Below are 27889 nucleotides of genomic sequence, written 5' to 3'. Positions count from 1 at the left end.
TCTCACTCACCTCTCCACTTCTACTGCTGCACTGCGCATATCACCACACTAGCTTCCCATATCCTCTACCTCACTCACCGCTCCACTTCTACTGCTGCACTGCGCATGTCCCCACACTGGCTTCCCATATCCTCTACCTCACTCACCGCTCCACTTCTACTGCTCCACTGCGCAAATCCCCACACTGGCTTCCCATATCCTCTACCTCACTCACCGCTCCACTTCTACTGCTCCACTGCACATATCCCCACACTGGCTTCCCATATCCTCTACCTCACTCACCGCTCTATTTCTACTGCTTCACTGCACATATCCCCACACTGGCTTCCCATATCCTCTACCTCCCTCACCGCTCCACTTCTACTGCTCCACTGCACATATCTCCACACTGGCTTCCCATATCCTCTACCTCACTCACCGCCCCACTGCGCATATCCCCACACTGGCTTCCCATATCCTCTACCTCCCTCACCGCTCCACTTCTACTGCTCCACTGCACATATCCCCTCACTGGCTTCCCATATCCTCTACCTCACTCACCGCTCCACTTCTACTGCTGCACTGCACATATCCTTACACTGACTTCCCATATCCTCTACCTCACTCAGCACTCCACTTCTACTGCTCCACTGCACATATCCCCACACTGGCTTCCCATATCCTCTACCTCACTCACCGCTCCACTTCTACTGCTCCACTGCACATATCCCCACACTGGCTTCCTATATCCTCTTCCTCACTCACCGCTCCACTTCTACTTCTGCACTGCGAATATCCCCACACTGGCTTCCCATATCCTCTACCTCACTCACCTCTCCACTTCTACTGCTGCACTGCGCATATCCCCACACTGGCTTCCCATAGCCTCTATCTCACTCACCGCTCCACTTCTACTGCTCCACTGCGCATATCCCCACACTGGCTTCCCATATCATCTACCTCCCTCACCGCTCCACTTCTACTGCTCCACTGCGTATATCCCCACACTGGCTTCCCATATCCTCTACCTCACTCACCGCTCCACTTCTACTGCTCCACTGCACATATCCCCACACTGGCTTCCCATCGCCTCTACCTCACTCACCGCTTCACTTCTACTGCTCCACTGCGCATATCCCCACACTGGCTTCCCATATCCTCTACCTCACTCACCGCTCCACTTCTACTGCTCCACTGCGCATATCCCTACACTGGCTTCCCATATCCTCTACCTCACTCACCGCTCCACTTCTACTGCTCCACTGCGCATATCCCTACACTGGCTTCCCATATCCTCTACCTCCCTCACCGCTCCACTTCTACTGCTCCACTGCGCATATCCCTACACTGGCTTCCCATATCCTCTACCTCACTCACCGCTCCACTTCTACTGCTTCACTGCGCATATCCCCACACTGGCTTCCCATATCCTCTACCTCACTCACCGCTCCACTTCTACTGCTCCACTGCGCATATCCCCACACTGGCTTCTTCCCATATCCTCTACCTCACTCACCGCTCCACTTCTACTGCTCCACTGCGCATATCCCCACACTGGCTTCCCATATCCTCTACCTCACTCACCGCTCCATTTCTACTGCCCCACTGCACATATCCCCACACTGGCTTCCCATAGCCTCTACCTCACTCACATCTCCACTTCTACTGTTCCACTGCGCATATCCTCACACTGGCTTCCCATATCCTCTACCTCACTCACCGCTCCACTTCTACTGCTGCACTGCGCATACCCCCACACTGGCTTCCCATATCCTCTACCTCACTCACCTCTCCACTTCTACTGCTGCACTGCGCATATCCCCACACTGGCTTCCCATATCCTCTATCTCACTCACCTCTCCACTTCTACTGCTCCACTGCGCATATCCCCACACAGGCTTCCCATATTCTCTACCTCACTCACCGCCCCACTGCGCATATCCCCACACTGGCTTCCCATATCCTCTACCTCACTCACCGCTCCACTTCTACTGCTCCACTGCACATATCCCCACACTGGCTTCCCATATCCTCTACCTCCCTCACCGCTCCACTTCTACTGCTCCACTGCGCATATCTCCACACTGGCTTCCCATATCCTCTACCTCACTCACCGCTCCACTTCTACTGCTCCACTGCGCATATCCCCACACTGGCTTCCCATATCCTCTACCTCACTCACCGCTCCACTTCTACTGCTCCACTGCGCATATCCCCACACTGGCTTCCCATATCCTCTACCTCACTCACCGCTCCACTTCTACTGCTCCACTGCGCATATCCCCACACTGGCTTCCCATATCCTCTATCTCACTCACCTCTCCACTTCTACTGCTCCACTGCGCATATCCCCACACAGGCTTCCCATATTCTCTACCTCACTCACCGCCCCACTGCGCATATCCCCACACTGGCTTCCCATATCCTCTACCTCACTCACCGCTCCACTTCTACTGCTCCACTGCACATATCCCCACACTGGCTTCCCATATCCTCTACCTCCCTCACCGCTCCACTTCTACTGCTCCACTGCGCATATCTCCACACTGGCTTCCCATATCCTCTACCTCACTCACCGCTCCACTTCTACTGCTCCACTGCGCATATCCCCACACTGGCTTCCCATATCCTCTACCTCACTCACCGCTCCACTTCTACTGCTCCACTGCGCATATCCCCACACTGGCTTCCCATATCCTCTACCTCACTCACCGCTCCACTTCTACTGCTCCACTGCACATATCCCCACACTGGCTTCCCATATCCTCTACCTCACTCACCGCTCCACTTCTACTGCCCCACTACACATATCCCCACATTGGCTTCCCATATCCTCAACCTCACTCACTGCTCCACTTCTACTGCTCCATTGTGCATATCCCCACACTGGCTTCCCATATCCTCTATCTCACTCACCTCTCCACTTCTACTGCTCCACTGCGCATATCCCTACACTGGCTTCCTATATCCTCTTCCTCACTCACCGCTCCACTTCTACTGCTGCACTGCGCATATCCCCACACTGGCTTCCCATATCCTCTACCTCACTCACCGCTCCACTTCTACTGCTCCACTGCGCATATCCCTACACTGGCTTCCTATATCCTCTTCCTCACTCACCGCTCCACTTCTACTGCTGCACTGCGCATATCCCCACACTGGCTACCCATATCCTCTACCTCACTCACCGCTCCACTTCTACTGCTCCACTGCGCATATCCCCACACTGGCTTCCCATATCCTCTATCTCACTCACCTCTCCACTTCTACTGCTGCACTGCGCATATCACCACACTAGCTTCCCATATCCTCTACCTCACTCACCGCTCCACTTCTACTGCTGCACTGCGCATGTCCCCACACTGGCTTCCCATATCCTCTACCTCACTCACCGCTCCACTTCTACTGCTCCACTGCGCAAATCCCCACACTGGCTTCCCATATCCTCTACCTCACTCACCGCTCCACTTCTACTGCTCCACTGCGCATATCCCCACACTGGCTTCCCATATCCTCTACCTCACTCACCGCTCCACTTCTACTGCTCCACTGCACATATCCCCACACTGGCTTCCCATATCCTCTACCTCACTCACCGCTCCACTTCTACTGCCCCACTACACATATCCCCACATTGGCTTCCCATATCCTCAACCTCACTCACTGCTCCACTTCTACTGCTCCATTGTGCATATCCCCACACTGGCTTCCCATATCCTCTATCTCACTCACCTCTCCACTTCTACTGCTCCACTGCGCATATCCCTACACTGGCTTCCTATATCCTCTTCCTCACTCACCGCTCCACTTCTACTGCTGCACTGCGCATATCCCCACACTGGCTTCCCATATCCTCTACCTCACTCACCGCTCCACTTCTACTGCTCCACTGCGCATATCCCTACACTGGCTTCCTATATCCTCTTCCTCACTCACCGCTCCACTTCTACTGCTGCACTGCGCATATCCCCACACTGGCTACCCATATCCTCTACCTCACTCACCGCTCCACTTCTACTGCTCCACTGCGCATATCCCCACACTGGCTTCCCATATCCTCTATCTCACTCACCTCTCCACTTCTACTGCTGCACTGCGCATATCACCACACTAGCTTCCCATATCCTCTACCTCACTCACCGCTCCACTTCTACTGCTGCACTGCGCATGTCCCCACACTGGCTTCCCATATCCTCTACCTCACTCACCGCTCCACTTCTACTGCTCCACTGCGCAAATCCCCACACTGGCTTCCCATATCCTCTACCTCACTCACCGCTCCACTTCTACTGCTCCACTGCACATATCCCCACACTGGCTTCCCATATCCTCTACCTCACTCACCGCTCTATTTCTACTGCTTCACTGCACATATCCCCACACTGGCTTCCCATATCCTCTACCTCCCTCACCGCTCCACTTCTACTGCTCCACTGCACATATCTCCACACTGGCTTCCCATATCCTCTACCTCACTCACCGCCCCACTGCGCATATCCCCACACTGGCTTCCCATATCCTCTACCTCCCTCACCGCTCCACTTCTACTGCTCCACTGCACATATCCCCTCACTGGCTTCCCATATCCTCTACCTCACTCACCGCTCCACTTCTACTGCTGCACTGCACATATCCTTACACTGACTTCCCATATCCTCTACCTCACTCAGCACTCCACTTCTACTGCTCCACTGCACATATCCCCACACTGGCTTCCCATATCCTCTACCTCACTCACCGCTCCACTTCTACTGCTCCACTGCGCATATCCCTACACTGGCTTCCTATATCCTCTTCCTCACTCACCGCTCCACTTCTACTTCTGCACTGCGAATATCCCCACACTGGCTTCCCATATCCTCTACCTCACTCACCTCTCCACTTCTACTGCTGCACTGCGCATATCCCCACACTGGCTTCCCATAGCCTCTATCTCACTCACCGCTCCACTTCTACTGCTCCACTGCGCATATCCCCACACTGGCTTCCCATATCATCTACCTCCCTCACCGCTCCACTTCTACTGCTCCACTGCGTATATCCCCACACTGGCTTCCCATATCCTCTACCTCACTCACCGCTCCACTTCTACTGCTCCACTGCACATATCCCCACACTGGCTTCCCATCGCCTCTACCTCACTCACCGCTTCACTTCTACTGCTCCACTGCGCATATCCCCACACTGGCTTCCCATATCCTCTACCTCACTCACCGCTCCACTTCTACTGCTCCACTGCGCATATCCCTACACTGGCTTCCCATATCCTCTACCTCACTCACCGCTCCACTTCTACTGCTCCACTGCGCATATCCCTACACTGGCTTCCCATATCCTCTACCTCCCTCACCGCTCCACTTCTACTGCTCCACTGCGCATATCCCTACACTGGCTTCCCATATCCTCTACCTCACTCACCGCTCCACTTCTACTGCTTCACTGCGCATATCCCCACACTGGCTTCCCATATCCTCTACCTCACTCACCGCTCCACTTCTACTGCTGCACTGCGCATATCCCCACACTGGCTTCCCATATCCTCTACCTCACTCACCGCTCCACTTCTACTGCTTCACTGCACATATCCCCACACTGGCTTCCCATATCCTCTACCTCACTCACCGCTCCACTTCTACTGCTCCACTGCACATATCCCCACACTGGCTTCCCATATCCTCTACCTCACTCACCGCTCCACTTCTACTGCTTCACTGCGCATATCCCCACACTGGCTTCCCATATCCTCTACCTCACTCACCGCTCCACTTCTACTGCTCCACTGCACATATCCCCACACTGGCTTCCCATATCCTCAACCTCACTCACCGCTCCACTTCTACTGCTCCACTGCACATATCCCCACACTGGCTTCCCATATCCTCTACCTCACTCACCGCTCCACTTCTACTGCTCCACTGCGCATATCCCCACACTGGCTTCCCATCGCCTCTACCTCACTCACCGCTCCACTTCTACTGCTCCACTGCGCATATCCCTACACTGGCTTCCCATATCCTCTACCTCACTCACCGCTCCACTTCTACTGCTCCACTGCGCATATCCCTACACTGGCTTCCCATCGCCTCTACCTCACTCACCGCTCCACTTCTGCCGAAGTGTAGGGCGGCTATAAGTGGGACTCGCTGCCGAAGTGTAGGGCGGCTATAAGTGGGACTCGCTGCCGAAGTGTAGGGCGGCTATAAGTGGGACTCGCTGCCGAAGTGTAGGGCGGCTATAAGTGGGACTCGCTGCCGAAGTGTAGGGCGGCTATAAGTGGGACTCGCTGCCGAAGTGTAGGGCGGCTATAAGTGGGACTCGCTGCCGAAGTGTAGGGCGGCTATAAGTGGGACTCGCTGCCGAAGTGTAGGGCGGCTATAAGTGGCACTCGCTGCCGAAGTGTAGGGCGGCTGTAAGTGGCACTCGCTGCCGAAGTGTAGGGCGGCTATAAGTGGGACTCGCTGCCGAAGTGTAGGGCGGCTATAAGTGGGACTCGCTGCCGAAGTGTAGGGCGGCTATAAGTGGGACTCGCTGCCGAAGTGTAGGGCGGCTGTAAGTGGGACTCGCTGCCGAAGTGTAGGGCGGCTATAAGTGGGACTCGCTGCCGAAGTGTAGGGCGGCTGTAAGTGGGACTCGCTGCCGAAGTGTAGGGCGGCTATAAGTGGGACTCGCTGCCGAAGTGTAGGGCGGCTATAAGTGGGACTCGCTGCCGAAGTGTAGGGCGGCTGTAAGTGGGACTCGCTGCCGAAGTGTAGGGCGGCTATAAGTGGGACTCGCTGCCGAAGTGTAGGGCGGCTATAAGTGGGACTCGCTGCCGAAGTGTAGGGGGGGCTATAAGTGGGACTCGCTGCCGAAGTGTAGGGCGGCTGTAAGTGGGACTCGCTGCCGAAGTGTAGGGCGGCTGTAAGTGGGACTCGCTGCCGAAGTGTAGGGCGGCTGTAAGTGGGACTCGCTGCCGAAGTGTAGGGCGGCTATAAGTGGGACTCGCTGCCGAAGTGTAGGGCGGCTATAAGTGGGACTGAGCCTATAGACGATGCATGGTATTACCTTCCAGCGCCTCCGGGCGTACTGCCTCTTGAAATTCTCCAAGTTTATAACAGACTTTTTTCTCACCAGGACATGACGCTGATCTGTTGGCTGAAAGATAGGGAGGAGTTATAGGAGCGGTTAGGGGAGGAGTTATAGGAGCGGTTAGGGGAGGAGTTATAGGAGCGGTTAGGGGAGGAGTTATAGGAGCGGTTAGGGGAGGAGTTATAGGGGGCGGTTATAGGAGCAGTTAGGGGAAGAGTTATAGGAGCAGTTATAGGAGAAGTTAGGGGAGGAGTTATAGGAGTAGTTAGGGGAGGAGTTATAGGAGTAGTTAGGGGAGGAGTTATAGGGAGCGGTTAGGGGAAGAGTTATAGGCAGCGGTTATAGGAGTAGTTAGGGGAGGAGTTATAGGGAACAGTTATAGGAGTAGTTAGGGGAGGAGTTATAGGGAGCGGTTATGGGAGTAGTTAGGGGAGGAGTTATAGGAGTAGTTAGGGGAGGAGTTATAGGGAGCGGTTAGGGGAGGAGTTATAGAGAGCGGTTATAGGAGTAGTTAGGGGAGGAGTTATAGGGAGCGGTTATAGGAGCAGTTAGGGGAGGAGTTATAGGGAGCAGTTATAGGAGTAGTTAGGGGAGGAGTTATAGGGAGCGGTTATATGAGTAGTTAGGGGAGGAGTTATAGAGCGGTTATAGGAGTAGTTAGGGGAGGAGTTATAGGAGCAGTTAGGGGAGGAGTTATAGGAGCAGTTAGGGGAGGAGTTATAGGAGTAGTTAGGGGAGGAGTTATAGGGAGAGGTTATAGAAGCAAAATGTGCTTGTACAGTAGGTCCCTTTCGCACACAATGGGTGAAAAAAAATAATCCATCACTGAAAAAAGTATACTAGATCTTGTTAAAAATGAGTGTGATTTTTATCCTTTCAGAGCTTGAGGGATTAACTGGGCATTGCAGCTTTAAACCCCTAAATATACTCAGAACGGGATTTGATAACTGTCCCCGTCCTTAACCTTCAGTGACGTTCAAACACAGACGCAACCGGATGAACATAATGAACCTAAAATACAGGGAGACAAGTTCCCCCAAACATGTAACTGAGAGCAGGAATACCAGGGAGAGACCTTCCCCCAAACATGTACCCGGGAGCAGGAATACCGGGGAGAGACCTTCCCCCAAACATGTACCCAGGAGCAGGAATACCGGGGAGAGACCTTCCCCCAAACATGTACCCAGGAGCAGGAATACCGGGGAGAGACCTTCCCCAAACATGTACCCAGGAGCAGGATTACCGGGGAGAGACCTTCCCCCAAACATGTACCCTGGAGCAGGAATACCGGGGAGAGACCTTCCCCCAAACACGTACCCGGGAGCAGGAATACCGGGGAGAGACCTTCCCCCAAACATGTACCCGGGAGCAGGAATACCGGGGAGAGACCTTCCCCCAAACATGTACCCAGGAGCAGGAATACCGGGGAGAGACCTTCCCCCAAACATGTACCCAGGAGCAGGAATACCGGGGAGAGACCTTCCCCCAAACATGTACCCAGGAGCAGGAATACCGGGGAGAGACCTTCCCCCAAACATGTACCAGGAGCAGGAATACAGAGGAGAGACCTTCCCCCAAACATGTACCAGGAGCAGGAATACCGGGGAGAGACCTTCCCCCAAACATGTACCCGCGAGCAGGATTACCAGGGAGAGACCTTCCCCCAAACATGTACCCGCGAGCAGGAATACAGAGGAGAGACCTTCCCCCCAACATGTACCCAGGAGCAGGAATACCGGGGAGAGACCTTCCCCCAAACATGTACCCAGGAGCAGGAATACCGGGGAGAGACCTTCCCCCAAACATGTACCCGGGAGCAGGAATACCGGGGAGAGACCTTCCCCCAAACATGTACCCGGGAGCAGGAATACCAGGGAGAGACCTTCACCCAAACATGTACCCGAGAGCAGGACTACCGGGGAGAGACCTTCCCCCAAACATGTACCCAGGAGCAGGAATACCGGGGAGAGACCTTCCCACAAACATGTACCCGGGAGCAGGAATACCAGGGAGAGACCTTCCTCCAAACATGTACCCAGGAGCAGGATTACTGGGGAGAGACCTTCCCCCAAACATGTACCCAGGAGCAGGAATACCGGGGAGAGACCTTCCCCCAAACATGTACCCAGGAGCAGGAATACCGGGGAGAGACCTTCCCCCAAACATGTAGCCAGGAGCAGGAATACCGGGGAGAGACCTTCCTCAAAAACATGTACCCAGGAGCAGGAATACCAGGGAGAGACCTTCCCCCAAACATGTACCCAGGAGCAAGAATACCGGGGAGAGACCTTCCCCCAAACATGTACCCGGGAGCAGGAATACCGGGGAGAGACCTTCCCCCAAATATGTACACAGGAGCAGGAATACCGGGGAGAGACCTTCCCCCAAACATGTACCCAGGAGCAGGATTAGCGGGGAGAGACCTTCCCCCAAACATGTACCCAGGAGCAGGAATACCGGGGAGAGACCTTCCCCCAAACATGTACCCAGGAGCAGGAATACCGGGGAGAGACCTTCCCCCAAACATGTACACAGGAGCAGGAATACTGGGGAGAGACCTTCCCCCAAACATGTACACAGGAGCAGGAATACCGGGGAGAGACCTTCCCCCAAACATGTACCCAGGAGCAGGAATACCGGGGAGAGACCTTCCACCAAACGTACCCAGGAGCAGGAATACCGGGGCGAGACCTTCCCCCAAACATGCACCCGGGAGCAGGATTACCGGGAAGAGACCTTCCCCCAAATATGTACCCGGTAGCAAGATTACCATTGTTAGTAACCCAGCCGTCTCTAATAGCGCGTCTGAGATCAGATGCATTGTAAGGAACCCCAACCCTCTCTAATAGCGTGTCTGAGATCAGATGCATTGTAAGGAACCCCAACCCTCTCTAATAGCGTGTCTGAGATCAGATGCATTGTAAGGAACCCCAACCCTCTCTAATAGCACGTCTCAGATCAGCAAATTCTTCTGTATTTGGTACATTTTCAAATGACCTCAAGATTGCAGGGAACCCCTTATGGACACGCGGGGAACCACAGGGTTCCTAGGACCCCCCGTTCACAAACACTGCCCTAGTGATTGTATGTATCATACCCCTAACACCTTGATGTGCGTGTTTCTTCTTCACATGTTAATTTCAACTCCGGGGACCCCCTTCTTCTGGATATACTTACGTACAGTACCTCTGAACGGGGCGCCGTTATCTTGCTGCTTTTTAAAGCTCCCGCGTCACCTGGGCCTATAGGAAGCTGCACCGGATGACGTCAAGGCTTCCTATTGGCCCGCAGGGCGTGGGAGCTTGGAAACGCCGCCATTACTTGAACCCCAGCTACCCAGCCACTGCGGCTACCGGCGCCCCCTACAGAGGCAAGTATTTCTGGAAGCAGGGAGTCCCCGGAACTGAAATGAACGGGGTTCAGGTGCAGACACCCCTTGCTTCAATCCCATGTAAAAAATAAAAAATTAGTGGCTTTACTGTTAGGCTGAGGCCAGGGTGAACTGAAGCGCGCGCTCGTGCTTAGCGCGATCAGAGTGGTAATTCTGAATGCGCTTGTCCAGGGTGCGCGTGCGCACGGGCCCGTGAGCTTGCTGAGATAGTCAGATTTGATTTTGCTGCTCGCTGACGTGTCACGTCAGCGGTTCGCCCAATGAGGGCGAACCAGCTCCATGATGTCACGGCTGCAGCCCCCGTCACAACTAACAGGACACAAATCGCCGGAGGAAAATGAGCGCCTGGCCGCAGCTTTACTGTGGCGTTCTTGAGAAAGGAAAAATGTCAAAACCAAATAGAATGAGACTTTTTGCTGCATTATAGAGTGTCCGCCTACTTGTTCCATGCATAATACCCAGGGTGCACTGCACCCAACCTTTGGCCATTATTTCATCTCTTCAGACAGACAGACAGACAGACGCTTGCAGAAGTATTCACCCTCTACCAATAATGTCACAAGTTGAATTAAAAATAATGTATGCGCATTTTTTTCAAACAAACTATTTTTATTGAAAGCTACAACGCTGTAAACTGGGATAAACTGAACATGGTTACAGTATATGAGAAGGAGGTTACATGTCAGCAAAGGAAATGTACACAATGAAATGTACTGGCTGCATAAGTAGGCAGCCCCTTAAGTCAGTAGTTGGTAGAAGCCCCATTTGCAGCAATTACAGCTATGAGTCTTTTTGGATCGGTCTCTACTAGCGTTACACAGTAGGATGGGGACATTTGTGTATATATTATATAAAGAGAACAAAAGAAGCGCTTTATGCTGTTTAAAGATATTGAATAGAAAGATGCGGTCCTTGTGAGTGTATGTGCAAACATCGTTTAGAAGAGATCTCTTTGGATCCCCAGACGCCCACTCGTGGAGTTACTGTGCCGGAATGCAGTGTTCCCGGAACGAGAAGTATTGCAAGTGGTTGTTACCCAACAAGTTAAGGACCGGGTACAATGTTCTCTGTCCAATACCGAAGATCTCGGCGTGCTCAACAGCAAATGTGCCCTCCGCCCAGCTCGCCAATCACCAACATCTGTCAGTGTGAAAACGTCACTCGTTACCCAGCGCGTTTCGCCACAAGCACGTGACTTCTTCAGGGAACTTACCTACTCTGATCCAGCGCAGGTTTAAATACCACCAAGTTGCCAGGCAACTATTACCAGGCACCAATAAATACTCACAATACACAAATGACTACAGTTTCACCATCCAGGATGAAGAGGTCACGAACATTATGGGCCTAAACCAGGGGTAGCCAACTCCAGTCCTCAAGGTCCAGCACGAGATCAGGATTTCAGGATAGCCCCGCTTCAGCACAAGTGGCTCAGTCAGAATGAAGCAGGGATATCCTGATAACCCGAGCTGTGCAGCGTGCCTGTATACGGTGGCTGGATATGGTAGCCAGTAATCCGACAACCCGCCCTCGGCAATCTATAAGGGAGACCCAACCAGACTGTCACCACACGCAAAATGCACTCAAAATGCAGCAAGGGGCAAAAAATCAGGGGACAAGCATAAATATACCACAGTGGTAGATTTATGCTTGATTGCCGAGTGCGGGTTGCCTGATTACTGGCTGCCATATCCAGCCACCGTATACGGGCACGCTGCTTTGCGCGAACCCAGAAGTGGCTGTGAGGGACTGCAGACCGTGTGACGTGAGGTTTCAGCTGTTCCCAGCGCGCGGGATCACAAACCTCTGCCTGCTGACGACCGCCGAGCCAGACACCCACGGAGCGAGGCAACAAGGAGATAAATCTGCATCAGATGCTCTGGACAGCAGACTTTTAAATGTGTAAGTTACTACAGTATTTGCATTTGTCTGTTTTGTTCAATACAGTATACACCTTTCACCATCGTTGCGCCGTGTGCTTTCTTTTCTTTGTAATTGGTCCTCCTGTGGATTTTTCCTCCCGTGGACACCTGTGGAGGAGGGGAATACCTCCACGCACGAGTGCTGCAAGAGGGTGGGAGCTGACCATTGTCATCGTCCTCTTTGGAAGCAAGAGCGTGGATCAAAGACTCTACAATTTATTAAGACCAAATAGAGGTAACGTGCCCAGGTTGAATATCCAAAAGGATTCTCTAATACAGAGGGACTTGAACCTATACCCCCCCAAGTTTAGTGATGGGAGGAACAAGTCCCATAACCTTAAGCCACCCAGGAGATCCCTTTTGTGGCAAGAATGCCTGGGAACCCTACGTATGTGAAGAAATTCCATTGACTATACTTCGTCTACGTTCAAGGAACCTCGTGTTTGCTCCATCCAATGTATTGGTAACCACAGGTGCAATATAACAGATATACAACAAGTCGGAAGACAATTAACATGACCTTTCACTGGAAAACACTTTCCTCTTGAAAAAGAGACAAAGGAATGTGGGGGTACAATATATTTACACATCAGACCTCTACTGCTATTGCACTTAAAGTTGCCAGAGGGACCTTGTTCTGTTCTATATGCCGCTTCAACCCTTTAAGTTTGCTTGGTGTTAGCATGACGGGAGAGGCCTCCACCCATGTCCCTTTCTTTCATCCAATGTTGACCCTTCCCTTCAACCCCAAATAGAATTCTGACACCAATCATGGGGGAAATGGTCACAGCGTTATTGGAATTACAACATCACCAAATAATGCCGGGTCAGATTACCCAACCACCGGGGTCCCTGACTCTGGAAACCACCATAAACCGCCACTTAAACCCACTAGCCGCGCTGGCGAAGTAGGACCGACCAAGGCCACGAGAAGGACAGAAACAAACCCGCCGCTTTCCCACCATATAAACCAACAAGTTCACGCGGTAATCAGCCCAGGTGCAATCTGATCAAACCAACCACCGCTGCCCGCTGTGACAAACAATATATCCTTTGTACTCCACTACTACTTGCTTTTTTTTGCATCACCCCCAGATAAATCATCCCCACCAAATCCGGGCCGGAACTTCCCAGCTTCTGGATCAGTAAGTGGTACCCTCCCATCCCCCTTCCCTGTCTTCTTTAATTTAACCCTATCCTCTTAAAGGGACCTCCCCCTGCCCCCCTTTTTTTTAATTGTCCTGGGGGTCCTATTTGTAATGTTTATAGCTTTTTAAACACAAACAGATGGTGTTAGTTGACAACCCAGGTACTGTATACATTCCACCGTTTCCTTAAAACGTTAATGATCTTAACCGCGGACTGGTTATGTCCAGTTACACATGTTGGATTAGTATTTGCTACCGCACCATCCACATTTAATTCATAGGGGCCAATTCTAGTAGCTCCGAAGTGTGACAAACATGATGGTGATGGTGGTGAGTCTCTTCAGTTGTATATGTCCCCTCAAAGCTACCTCCAAATAAATTAGGACGAGGTGCCTGTGCTGAAAACAGAGCACACCTGAATTAATGGCTATGCAAAGAATATTTAAAGGCGTCACATCTCTTAAAATATTTGAAGGGGATACTGGGTGTCAGACCCAACAGGACCAGAACCCACAACCTCGACTACTCAATGCAGCAGCTCTAGCATTGAGCTAAATGAGTTGTTCCTCTCACCGCCTCGAAAAGCAAGTACAATCCGGGGGCGAATTGCATGTTAAACCATTCGACTTAAAGCTGCAGTTCAAGCAATATCCTACATGTGTGTTTTTTTAAATAAATCAGTTCTGTAGTATGAGAAAATACTTGTAGTATTTAAAAAAAAAGTTTTTTAAAGACATTTTTAATGTATTCTAATGTCGCATGCATTTTTGTTTCTATAGAAACCATTTACAAAGTCACACCCCCTTCCTCTTCTGAGACAGGCTCTGGCTTTTGAGCCCTGCCTTTTTTGATCTTCCACACACAACTTTGCATCATGGGTACTGTTTTGCAGCAATAACAGCTGAATTAAATAACCCTGAGCAAAGCGATCGATTACAGGAGAACGGATGGATCTGCAACCTAGCTAATCACTTGTCAGTGTGCAGATCGTATTGATGCGCATATTGAATGGATTTTTTTTATTGTTAAACGCCAGCCGGAACTGCAGCTTTTAATGATGCGATATGCAATTGAGAATACGTTGGGTTTTTTTCCTCACACATTTCTTTCCGCGGCTTCTTGGCAATGACAACTTCGGAGCTACTATAATACGTCCCTTAACCGTTTTGAAGGATTCATTAATTCATTTAGTATCAGACACTTACTACGAAACACATCTATTGAAATTTGAGCTTGGTTATCAAAACTTGCCTCTGAGAAACAGTTTCTTCTAACCGGTTAAACCGGCTCAGTGGAATATTCCTGAGCCACTTTTTATGGTGATTGCTATCCGCAGGTAGACAGCCATTGACCGACATTTCTTTAAAATGCCCATCAGTCTGAATGGTTGAATCACCACCGGGCAAAAGTACACGGTCAAGAAAAAGAACACCAGAAGAATGTATGGAATATGTCAACTTAAGTCCAAGATCATTAGAGACGAAACGCGTTGGGTTACGTTGAGTGACGTACTCACACTGACGGTTTTTGTGAGTGGCGAGCAGAATGGCTCGGATCTCTCATTATGCCCCTGCTTGTCTCCTGCGCTCTACCCATAACTGTCTCCTCTCCATCCCTTTCACCTCTACTGCTCTCTCGCCTTAAACCCTTTCCCCTGACTGCCCCTTTCTGTGGGACTCTCTCACACTCAGCAAACACCCAGCACCTCCTCTCCCCACCTTTAAGGCAAACCTTATAATTCACCTCTTAAATGAAGCATCCCAATAGCTTAGACACCTGGCTACTGTCCCACAGTCACTCCTACCAACGCCTGCCATCTACTGCACTTATTCCCTCACCCCCTGTCTCTGCAAGTCTCCCAACGCACCACTTAGATTGTAAGCTCTGCAGGGCAGGGATTTCCCTCCCTATTGTCTGACTTTGCTGCGCTTATTATAACTCCCAGTACACTGTGGGTGTATAAAGATATACATACACGCAACATTGTAGCTAGCTCCTAACTCATTGGGTAATTAATGCATTCTCCCGTTCCGGAAACACTGCATTCCACCGCAGGAAATCTCTTCCAAGTGATCCGTGCCTGTGTATATTTGGGAGACTGCATCTTTAAAGTAAATATTTGTATACAGTATCACGTGCTACTTTTGTTCTCTGGCTACAGTTTCTCATACGATGCGGTTCATGTGCTCTGAAGGTGTGAGGGGCTCGTGCAGGAATTCGTTTGCAAGATTCTTTTAAAGCAGCAATAGCACATTCTCCCTCCTTTGTACATGTAAAGCGCGTGACAATGTGTTATTGTACATTCTTACCTACACGCGGGCAAGAGTGCGCTGCTCCTGTTATACATCTGTCAAAACCCTGATTGTGTGCCTAACGAAATGGCCGCCTTCCGATTCTGTGCTGCAGTCCGTGAAATGCTGCAGCTGATATGTAACATAATGTTACTAAGCGTCGCACATTACTGTTACAGCTTGCAGAGTAATACACAGACTGCTATATGGAACACAGCAACAGATCTGTTTGTGATACGTGGTTGCCAAAGGGCAGAACTCAAAAAGGGGTGTCAGAGCCTGTTTCAAAAGAGGAAGGGGATATGACTTTGTAAGTGGTTGCTGTAGCTACCAAAGGATGATCAGTACATTAAAAAAAAAAATTCAAAATGGCATCAGGAGTTTAAAAAAAAATGCAGACAGTATTATGTAATTCTACAGAACTGATTTATTTACAACAAACACCTAGGAATTCCCCAGTTTTGCTGCTGTAAGGAAGGACTTGTTACGCTTTGGATCATTCACCAGCTCTTCACATCGGCATACTATATTTTCATATAGACGACAGGCCTTTCCATTGTGCAGTTATATTTGTTAAGATCACATATATTTGGACAGACCGTGTCACTAATATTTTAGTGTCTCTAGCACAAATCATTTCACTCATTTTGTAAGTTTATTATAGTTTACAAACAGGTTTATTAGCGCTATTGTTTTGGTAATGTAATACACACACGGAGTACATAACACCCGCCTGTATACCCAGCTATCTCACACTACAGTAAGTGCATTTCCAACACGCTAGGCCGCACCTCACTGGGTCACTCTGTCCTATTGTATTTAGGAGCCGCTCACCCGTGTCGGAGGCTGCAGTGCTAACTGAGGCACCTACAGGTCTCTGCTGCTCAGACAGAAGGGAGCAGTCACTGCCGTGTATAACCCCTTCCATGCCAGCAGGGCCTGCAACGCACTGCGAAGGGATACCCCAGCCAAGCCCGGTATAACCTAGCTAAATAACGCAGCCAAGTGATATAACGCAGCGATATAACGCAGCCAAGCGATATATCAGAGGCCAGTCCGGGAGGGAAGGGGCTTAAAATACGTGTGTGTATGTATGTATATATATATATATATAAATAATATATCCCCCAAGTGTGTTGCAAGTGTGTTTGTGTTTCTAAAACATCAGCAGGTTGGTAAGACAAATTTAACATAAGTCCTTGCTGCTTTTGAGCACTATCTATACACAGTTGGATGGATCGCCCACTTACCACTATGCAGCTTTAAACACTGTCTGTGCAATTAGCCCAGGTGAGCTGCAATTAGCCCAGGTGAGCTGCAATTAGCCCAGGTGAGCTGCAATTAGCCCAGGTGAGCTGTAATTAGCCCAGGTGAGCTGTAATTAGCCCAGGTGAGCTGCAATTAGCCCAGGTGAGCTGCAATTAGCCCAGGTGAGCTGTAATTAGCCCAGGTGAGCTGTAATTAGCCCAGGTGAGCTGTAATTAGCCCAGGTGAGCTGCAATGAGCCCAGGTGAGCTGTAATTAGCCCAGGTGAGCTGCAATGAGCCCAGATGAGCTGTAATTAGCCCAGGTGAGCTGTAATGAGCTCCCTTGTGGAATTTCTGCAGATAAGTGGAGATCCGGGTCTGGACACCTTAAGCCGCAGTGTAAGGCTGAGTACCCGGTGGCCGCGGCTGTGCGCACTATGGCGTGCGTGCCACAACAAAGCATAACCCTCTATGGAGCAGGCCCCAGTCGGTGTGTGTGTGGCCGCGCAAAGCGCGATGACGCGACCGCTGGAAGGGAAAACAAGAATCTTGTCTTTCTGTGCAGTGACGCCATCACATGGTTGACTAGCAAACAATGGTTGTGCAGATAGGGTAGACCAATGGGAGTCAAGTATTGGCCGTCATGGCCGTGCCCCCCCCCCACCCCTGTGCATATCATGGCTACCCCTAGACCGCAGCTTTTACTGGTGCACGTGCCGCGAGGCACACCGTCGCTCATGCAGCCGCGCCCACCGGGGGCTCAGTATAAGGCTGCTGAAGCTCAGGCCCACCCTGCTCTCCGGATACACAGCCCCAGGGACCCTGAACATGACTTTCAAGTCTCACAACACTTGCACAGCTGAAATCTTTGCCTGGGGCTTACACCTTCCTCAGTTAGAAGAAATACTGTTTACCAGGCTAGGTCTTGTACACTTCCCTTCAATCACTGTAACACACACACACACACGTTCTCCCTTTCCTCTCCCTTCCCACCACTCCCCTTCTTTCTCCCCCACTTTCCTTTAATACCTTATAGTTTCCCCAATTTATTTATAATATTATTTATATACAGTTGTGTGAAAAAGAAAGTACACCCTATTTGAATTCCATGGTTTTACATATCAGGACATAATAACAATCATCTGTTCCTTAGCAGGTCTTAAAATTAGGTAAATACAACCTCAGATGAACAACAACACATGACATATTACACTGTGTGTGTGTGTGTGTGTGTGTGTGTGTGTGTGTGTGTGTGTGTGTGTGTGTGTGTGTGTGTGTGTACACATGACATATTACACCGTGTCATGATTTATTTAACAAAAATAAAGCCAATATGGAGAAGCAATGTGTGAAAAACTAAGTATACCCTTACTGCTTCCATAGGAATTAAGATGCTAAGTAGCAGACAGGTTTTGCTAATCAAATGCCCTTGATTAATTGATCATCAGCAAGTGTGACCACCTCTATAAAAGCCGAAGTTTTAGCAGTTTGCTGGTCTGGAGTATTAAGGTTTGTGTTAACACAATGCCAAGGAGGAAAGACAACAGCAATGATCTTAGAGAAGCAATTGCTGCTGCCCATCAATCTGGGAAAGGTTATAAGGCCATTTCCAAACAATTTAAAGTCCGTCATTCTACAGTGAGAAAGATTATTCAAAAGAGGAAAACATTCAAGACAATTGCCAATCTTCCCAGGAGTGGACGTCCCAGAAAATTCCCCCCAAGGTCAGAGCGTGCAATGCTCAGAGAAATTACAAAAAAAACAAGAGTTACATCTCAGACTCTTCAGGCCTCAGTTAGCATGTTAAATGTTAAGGTTCATGACAGTACAATTAGAAAAAGACTGAACAAGTATGATTTGTTTGGAAGGGATGCCAGGAGAAAGCCTCTTCTCTCTAAAAAGAACATGGCGGCATGGTTTAGGTTTGCAAAGTTGCATCTGAACAAACCACAAGACTTCTGGAACAATGTCCTTTGGACAGACGAGACCAAAGTGGAGATGTTTGGCCCTAAAGCACAGCGATACGTTTGGCGAAAACCAAACACAGCATATTAGCACAAACACCTCATACCAACTGTCAAGCACGGTGGTGGAGGGGTGATGAGTTGGGCTTGTTTTGCAGCCACAGGACCTGGGAACCTTGCAGTCATTGAGTCGACCATGAACTCCTCTGTATACCAAAGTATTCTAGAGTCAAATGTGAGGCCCTCTGTCCGACAGCAAAAGCTTCGCCGAAATTGGGTCATGCAACAGGACAATGATCCCAAGCACACCAGCAAGTCTACAACAGAATGGCTGAAAAAGAAAAGAATCAAGGTGTTGCAATGGCCCAGTAAAAGTCCAGACCTCAACCCGATTGAAATGCTGTGGCTGGACCTTAAGAGAGCTGTGCATAAACAAATGCCCACAAACCTCAATGAACTGAAGCAACGTTGTAAAGAAGAGTGGGCCACAATTCCTCCACAACGAAGTGAGAGACTGATAAAGTCATATAGAAAACGATTACAGTACTTCAAGTTATTGCTGCTAAAGGTGGTTCTACAAGCTATTGAATCATAAGGTGTACTTAGTTTTTCACACATGGCGTCTCCATTTTGGCTTTATTTTTGTTAAATAAATCATGACACGGTGTAATATGTCATGTGTTGTTGTTCATCTGAGGTTGTATTTGCCTAATTGTAAGACCTGCTAAGGAACAGATGATTGTTATTATGTCCTGATATGTAAAACCATAGAATTCAAAGAGGATGTACTTTCTTTTTCACACAACTGTATATAAAGCTATGGGTCAAACTTACTAAAAACCTACCTTATTAGATAGCATGCCACGTATGGTGGCTCTAGGATTAAGTGCGTGGATTTGTATAGCCGGTCAAACAAACAAACTTTCTTTCTGAATTATACACACACACACACACTATACATACACATGTATGTGTGTGTGTGTGTGTGTGTGTGTGTGTATATATATATATATATATATATATATATATATATATATATATACACATACATACACACACACTGTGTACATATATATATATGTTAATTGAGAGAAAAAGGTAGATCCCGCATCCACAGGACAGCACAATGTGAGTAACCAAATAACTGACGGATATATATATATATATATATATATATATATATATATATATATATATATATATATATATATATATATATATATATATATATATATCTGCACTAGTAGGTGCGTCAGTGGTGCTACAGGGCAGAGAATTATATGAAAGAAGAAAGAGAAAAAGAAGCCCAAGGAGTAGCACTCTGGTATACTGTAAGCAATATCAAAAGTTTATTTAATTAGATGTCACAAAAGGAGAAAAAAATAGCACAGAAATGTAAAAGAACATGGCATGGATCCCCTGTACGTAAACCCCAGACAATAAGCTGACTAAAAGCCAACCATGACACATGAGCGCATTGTTGAAGGCCAGGGATTGATGACAAATATCCCTAGCGTTAATGCATAACCCCAAAGAACTGTGCTGAAATACCAATAGACACAGTTCCCTAAGGGGAAAAAAACATACAAAGCTACTCTATGACAGGCTCTGAGTTGTGGAAATAAATCCCTGTGACGGGGAGGACGGGGTTAATACCTGATTTGCTATGCATTACTATGGTTGCCCTGTCCCAGACGTTTTTGTTCCCCCTTTACAAGCCATTCCCTGGCTGCCATGTTAAAAGACAAAATGCATTTCTCGCCATACCCTCTAACCGACACATGATGGCAGTATAGAAACCGGCATTTCAATGAGCTGTAGGTATTTTTATGACAGAGCCTCAAAAGGGGTGTCACGGATTTAGAGTCTCCCTGTCTAAAAGGGTGTCAGTTATGAAAAGACCCAGATACCCATAAGTTATACACAGCCGGCATTCTGAGGTATCACAGATGCCAGTCTATTGACATTTATTGGTTAAAAATCAGACGGAGCGGCACCAAGTTATGGGTGTAGCCCAGGTATGCTAAGTGGCATGGGTGTCAACCTGACCCATGCACCCTGCCCACCGGACAGCCCTTTTGACCGGTCTTATGAACTGTGGGTAACTTGGCTACTCGTGGTTTTTTTTGTTCCCACGAGGGGATTGGATCCACATGTTAAAGATAGCTTTGGGCAGTCTATAACTGTGGCTTCCCAGGTATCCCCAGTGTGATTCCTGAATTTTAATCCATGATGTAAAGATGCAAGACTTTGTTCCACTCCAGCAGCAACCAGTCCAGGAGTGAAGGGGTTAATAACAACATAACCACAGGACTTTTAAAACCAAGGTTGCATTTCTGGCGCTTGCAAGCAAAGGACAATTTCTTTCGTTCCAAGGACAATCTATTTTGTTCCCTTATCCCAGTGAATGTTGTTTTCAGTGTATTCTGCAGATGTCGTGTGTTTGTCTATTAAGGAAATAAATCACAATTTATTTTGCAACTTGTTCTGTTCAATCAAGTACCCAGAAATATAAATGTGTTGATAAAAGTTGGTGTCATCGTGACAATCCCCTATACATATCCAAAATTTGTGGGGATTGGAACCCAGCTAAATTCCCTGCAAGGATATGGAGTATGCCCAAACGTGTGGGACTGATGAAATAAGTGTAACAGTGAAACACTAAGATCAACTTCAATAGCAGTATGTTCAATCAAGTACCCAGAAATATAAATGTGTTGATAAAAGTTGGTGTCATCGTGACAGGCTTTTAAAAAACTGGTGGCAGCGGTGGGATACTGATTGAACCTATATTGCAGTTTCCTGCAGGGCTCTGTAATATAGTGAGGACCTTGTAGCTTGTGAGCTCCTCAGACAAGTAGCAACTGACATACACTTCTAAAGAGCACGAGAGACTTCACTGTTCCCTTCACCCATACCCCGAAGGCACCATGGCCGATCGCTCAGGAAGGTTCAGGTCGTGGACCAGAGAGAAAGTCGTGAAGAGATGTGCGGGGTATGGCTTACCGAGAGATGGGCGGTCGAAGGCACAACTGGAGGAGGATTTGGAGCATCATGAGGACCGCATGGTTCTACCAGAGGGGCAAGTCCCCGTAGCTGTTGTGTTGGCAGACGTTATTCAGCCCGGAGTGCAGGAGGTCCCTCCAGCTCTGGGGCTGCAAGGACACGAGGAGAGTGCTAGTGACATCCCGGTCGTGGGTAGCTTGGCGCCAGGGGTTGCGGACGAGGTAGCATCTGCGGCTTCCGAGCGTGCCGTCCCTGGGCTCACTGCACTTCTGGCTACATGGGGAACGGGTGTTAGTACTGCGGAGTGGGTACAGCTCCTGACAGCAGTGCTCGGAAGAACCCACAACTCCTACCTTGAAAACGGGGAACAAGGTCTTTCCCGGGCGGATCATCACAGCTTCAGCAAGTTCGTGGATGGCACAGATGACCTCGATTCGTTCCTGAATGACTTCGAGATGCAGTGTTCCCGGTTCCGAATTCCAAGGAGGGACTGGGTGGTCAGACTGCGACCACTGTTATCTGGCAAAGCCAAACGGACTGTGATGGGTATTCCACGCTTGGATGCCGATGACTACGGTCATGTGAAAAGTAAGCTGCTAACCCAGTATGCCCTGACCCCAGAATCTTACAGGGGCAAGTTCCGGACGGGGGTAGTACTCCCCGGAGAGTCATACAGCACCTATGCCGGTAGGATGGCTTTGCACGGGACTCAGTGGGTGGAGGGGAATGGGGTCACAAAATTCCATACCCTGCTGGACTTATTCTTTCAAGAGCAGCTGCTGCAGCAGCTTCCCACAGATGTGAGGGGATGGGTCTATGACCATAAACCTCAGACCTATGAGGATGCAGCAAAAATGGCAGATGAGTATGTGGCCAGCTGAGTTGCAATGAAGGACCCTGTAGAACCCAAAGGAGCGGGCCATGCGGCCTAGGGGGCTAAGACTACCCCTCCGTGGACACACCAGCCTGCGGCAGCAAACAGCGCACCCAAGGCTGCAGAGTTCAAGCATGAGAGGCGGTGTTATTCCTGCAATAAAGTTGGACAGATTGTCCAGACCGGGACCGGTCCAAGGGACCCCATCAGGGGCAACGCTCACCAGCTGCGAGGCCGGTCGCCCGTGTGCGACTGTCACACACAGAGGAGCCAAGTACAGCCATGGAACCAGCCCACAGAGGGATGCCCAGCGGAGAGACTGCACTTGCCACCTCGGGACCAGCAGCGGAGAGCGGGGGACATCAGGTTGCTCCAGTAGGGATGCAGCCCAACGATGTCCGGCAGAAGCATCTGCGGAAGTTGACCATCGGAGACTGGCAGGCGGACGGCTTGCTAGTCACCAGTGCCACCGTGACTCTGGTTCGCCCTGATATGGTGCGCCAGAGGATTTGCTCCCGGGCACCGGGATGCAAGTGATCATGCCAGACGGAGGACCGCGGTCACTCCAGGTTGCCCGGGTCTTTTTGGACTCGGGTGCCGGACGTGGGATGAGGGAGGTGGGGGTTTTGCCTGGGTTAGAAGCCGAGGTCTTGCTGGGTAACGATCTAGGACACGTTACCTGTGTTTTTACCACTGAGCTGGCGCCTGTTGCAGCGATCACCAGGAGCCAGTCAGCAAGGATCGCAGCAGAACCAGCCCCTCTCCCCCTGCATTTGGGACCTACAGTTCCCGGGGTCTCTACAGAGACCAGACAGGTAAGCCAGACTCAGTCACTTTCTGACACTGACTTACTGTTCCCTGTACCTGTTCCCTGTCCCCCTGACTCAGATGTGACTGGGGGGGTGGCCAGAGTTAGGTGCCCAGTTTAGGGATGCGGTGCGATCTGATCCCAGCTTGGAGGGCATGAGACTGCGGGCGTCCGAGTCTAAGCCAAGCAAGGGGTCTGATTACTTCTTGTGGCACCGCGGGCTCCTATATAGAGAGCAAGGGACCACTGGGTTAGATGAGGTATGGACGGGGAAGAGACAGCTAGTGGTACCCCGGGAGTATAGGCAGCAGTTGTTGCGGGTAGCCCACTCCATTCCACTAGCGGGGCATCAGGGGGTCGCTAGGACGCGAGCCCGGCTGTTGCAGCGTTACTACTGGCCGGGGGCATCCAGTGAGGCAGCAGAGTTCTGCCGATCCTGTGACGTCTGCCAGCGAGTAGGTGACCGGTCTTATGAACTGTGGGTAACTTGGCTATTCGTGGTTTTTTTTGTTCCCACGAGGGGATTGGATCCACATGTTAAAGATAGCTTTGGGCAGTCTATAACTGTGGCTCTCCAGGTATCCCCAGTGTGATTCCTGAATTTTAATCCATGATGTAAAGATGCAAGACTTTGTTCCAGCCCAGCAACAACCAGTCCAGGAGTGAAGGGGTTAATAACAACATAACCCCAGGACTTTTAAAACCAAGGTTGCATTTCTGGGGCTTGCAAGCAAAGGACAATTTCTTTCGTTCCAAGGACAATTTATTTTGTTCCCTTATCCTAGTAAGTGTTGTTTTCAGTGTATTCTGCAGATGTCGTGTGTTTGTCTATTAAGGAAATAAATCACAATTTATTTTGCAACTTGTTCTGTTCAATCAAGTACCCAGAAATATAAATGTGTTGATAAAAGTTGGTGTCATCGTGACAATCCCCTATACATATCCAAAATTTGTGGGGATTGGAACCCAGCTAAATTCCCTGCAAGGATATGGAGTATGCCCAAACGTGTGGGACTGATGAAATAAGTGTAACAGTGAAACACTAAGATCAACTTCAATAGCAGTATGTGAAGCTCACAGTCCTATGCAAGAGACAAACATGTTGAAAGCTGGGTCCAAGTTCCAATGCTAAGCCTGGGTAATAATGGCCGCATACACAGAGCCATTACTCAGGAGGTATGTATCAGGCTCTAATTAACAGCTGCACACTGTCTGGTTGGCGTGAAAATCCCCCCTTTTATAGTGCAACTTTTCCTGCCCACCCTACCACTCTCAGTTGAAGGCTCTGTGCCGAAACGCGTAAGAGTGGGTGCAGTGGGCAGGATCCCCTGGTTTCTCCCCTTCTTGGGACACGTAACTATTCCATATTGACCCTGCTGCTGCTATACTTGCTTTGTACACGTGCTTTCAGGACTGTGTTTTGTGTTGATACATGCTTAGCATTGGAACTTGGACCCAGCTTTCAACATGTTTGTCTCTTGCATAGGACTGTGAGCTTCACATACAGCTATTGAAGTTGATCTTAGTGTTTCACTGTTACACTTATTTCATCAGTCCCACACATTTGGGGATACTACATATCCTTGCAGGGAATTTAGCTGGGTTCCAATCCCCACAAATTTTGGATATGTATAGGGGATTTATTTCCACAACTCAGAGCCTGTCATAGAGTAGCTGAGGGAACTGTGTCTATTGGTATTTCAGCACAGTTCTTTGGGGTTATGCATTAACGCTAGGGATATTTGTCATCAATCCCTGGCCTTCAACAATGCGCTCATGTGTCATGGTTGGCTTTTAGTCAGCTTATTGTCTGGGGTTTACGTACAGGGGATCCAAGCCATGTTCTTTTACATTTCTGTGCTATTTTTTATTCCTTTTGTGACATCTAATTAAATAAACTTTTGATATTGCTTACAGTATACCAGAGTGCTACTCCTTGGGCTTCTTTTTTTCTTTTATATATATATATATATATATATATATATATATATATATATATATATATATATATATCTTTTAGCTATACTGTACATTTTGTCATATTCTTTTTTGAGGGCTCTGCAGAACGGTCTTTCAATATGTTTATCCATACTTAGGACTGCTTAATGTCCCAGCATGATTCATTTGAGGGGTGGAGAACTGGCCTTTTCATAGGTTTGATTTATATCCTAGAGTCTGTGATTCTGAGGTTTAGCCCCTCTAGTAGGTCTTCACTGCACGGTCTATTCAGAAGGTCCATGAACGATTCACTCAGGTCCCTGTTGAACACAGATGCAAAGTTTCCACCGAAGAACCCCCCGTTTTCCCTGTGGAATCCATCCATCAAGTCTTGGACCCACTTCAGGTCTTCAGCCATCTCCCCACTCAGGGTTTCATACCGGGACACCAACTCTGAGTATTTCCCAGAGAGGCTCCCGACGTTGGTTCTCACCGAGCGGATGTCATGGTGAAGGTTCCTCTTTATGGACTCCACCTTCCGACACTCGTAGCGGAGCTGGGACAGCTCGTGTCTGACATTCTCATTCTCCTCCTTGTACCAGGTCTCCTTGTCATTGTAGATGGAGATTAGAGCCTCTACAGCCTCTTGCAGCGAGTCATAGTTGACGGCCAGAGCGCTGAAACTGCTCTCCGCGGACGAGAGGTCTTCCACCACCTGGGCGAAGCGCTCAAAGTTGACGTAGGTGTTGTTGGGCGGCATGCTGGAGTGAGACTTCATGGTATATTCCTTCAGCCGCTTGGCCTTCAACTGACGCATGGCCGTTCTCTTGGTGTCGTGAACTTTGGTCTCTTCTTTGGACTGGAGGGTCTTCGGGCAGGAAAGGGGGAATGTTAATGAACAGAGAAAGACACTAACGACGTCTGAACACGTGGTTGCACAAACTCATGCCAGGGAGAGGTCAACAGAGTGGGATAACAACCCAAAGGCCACTGCATGCATCCTTTTCAGGGGATTAAATATCACTTATTGAGCACAGCACACACTATGTTAAAGAGGAATTCAAATCCACCATATTAATAATCGTTATGGACAACCAAACCAGCGCTGCACACAGTTGTCACTCTGTACATAGAATATGGCACCTAGAATCATTTGCGACATTTGTTGGTGTCCTTATTAAAGTCCTTACACGGGGCGCGTGTTTGCTTATTCCGTGTATGTCGTGTGCGTCATCTTCATACATATGAAGCATTAACGATTCTTTGCGTCTACTTGTGTTTGAGTCTGGACGCATTAATGGCGGGCAAAAGTGGTGCGTGCTTCAAGTTTAATGTAACATTATTTACCTAGGTGCGCCACCGACATCCAAACTCTGCCTCTAACTCCACCCCCGGCGTCATTTCTTTCCTTGCACGCGCAGTGCAACACGTACAAGTCGGTTTTATGCATTAGCGCACAGAGACGCGCGAGTTTGTCATTCTTCTGTGCGTCTGTGTTACTACCAAAGCAGTTTTATGAACGGTTTATACGTAGACACCATGTTGTTATAAAGGTTTTTGTATTTCAGTACAAAGCTGATCCTGAACGGACGGGAAATATCTGGGCCTGTCTGTGTCGCTCATTACTACTTGAATTCAACCTCAGAACTCTTTGCAAAGGAACAAACAACAACAACAACAAAAACAACAACAACAACAAAAAGAACAAGCGTCATTTTCATCACGTCCGCACAGAGTCTAGGCTTCTAGTGACAGGTTTGGGGTGTACGAGTGGGAAGGTTTCTCAATGAGTAGAATCAAAAGGAAACTGTCTATATATCCATCTGCCTTTCTATGTATCCATCTGTGTCCAACTATCCATCCATCCATCCATCCATCCATCCATCCGTGTCTATATATCCATCTGCCTTTCTATGTATCCATCTGTGTGTCCATCTATCTATCCATCCATCTATCAATCAATCCCTCCATCTGTGTCTATATATCTATATCTATATCTGTGTCTATATAATCAATCTATCTGTGTCTATCGATCTATCTATATCTATATATATCGATCATCTATCTGTGTCTATATATCCATCTGCCTTTCTATGTATCCATCTGTGTCCAACTATCTATCCATCCATCTATCAATCAATCCCGCCATCTGTGTCTATATATCTATATCTATATATATATATCTGTGTCTATATAATCAATCATCTATCTGTGTCTATCGATCTATCTATATCTATATATATCGATCATCTA

At 48.9% G+C, this 27889-nt stretch overlaps 1 protein-coding gene across 4 annotated transcripts in view; it reads right to left on the bottom strand.

The window, feature by feature from the left end:
• Positions 1–27889, bottom strand: part of DAPK2 (death associated protein kinase 2) — a 128253-nt gene that overhangs the window by 20756 nt on the left and 79608 nt on the right. For 2 of the 4 annotated variants that reach the window (XR_012788971.1, XM_075576092.1), the window contains exon 9: positions 7024–7113. Coding sequence is in view for 3 of the 4 variants with exons in the window: in XM_075576092.1 (XP_075432207.1) it covers positions 7024–7113 (90 nt within the window). In the remaining variant the exon portion in view is untranslated. Of the gene's footprint in view, positions 1–7023; positions 7114–25708; positions 26505–27889 lie in introns of those variants that run through there. The other 2 variants (XM_075576090.1, XM_075576091.1) reach the window with 1 other exon arrangement.

This window comes from Ascaphus truei, chromosome 18 (genome assembly GCF_040206685.1).
Source record: "Ascaphus truei isolate aAscTru1 chromosome 18, aAscTru1.hap1, whole genome shotgun sequence".
Taxonomy (NCBI): Eukaryota; Metazoa; Chordata; class Amphibia; order Anura; family Ascaphidae; genus Ascaphus; species Ascaphus truei.
The sequence above is the reverse complement of the archived record's forward strand: the minus strand, read 5'-3'. Positions and strand labels throughout refer to the sequence as shown.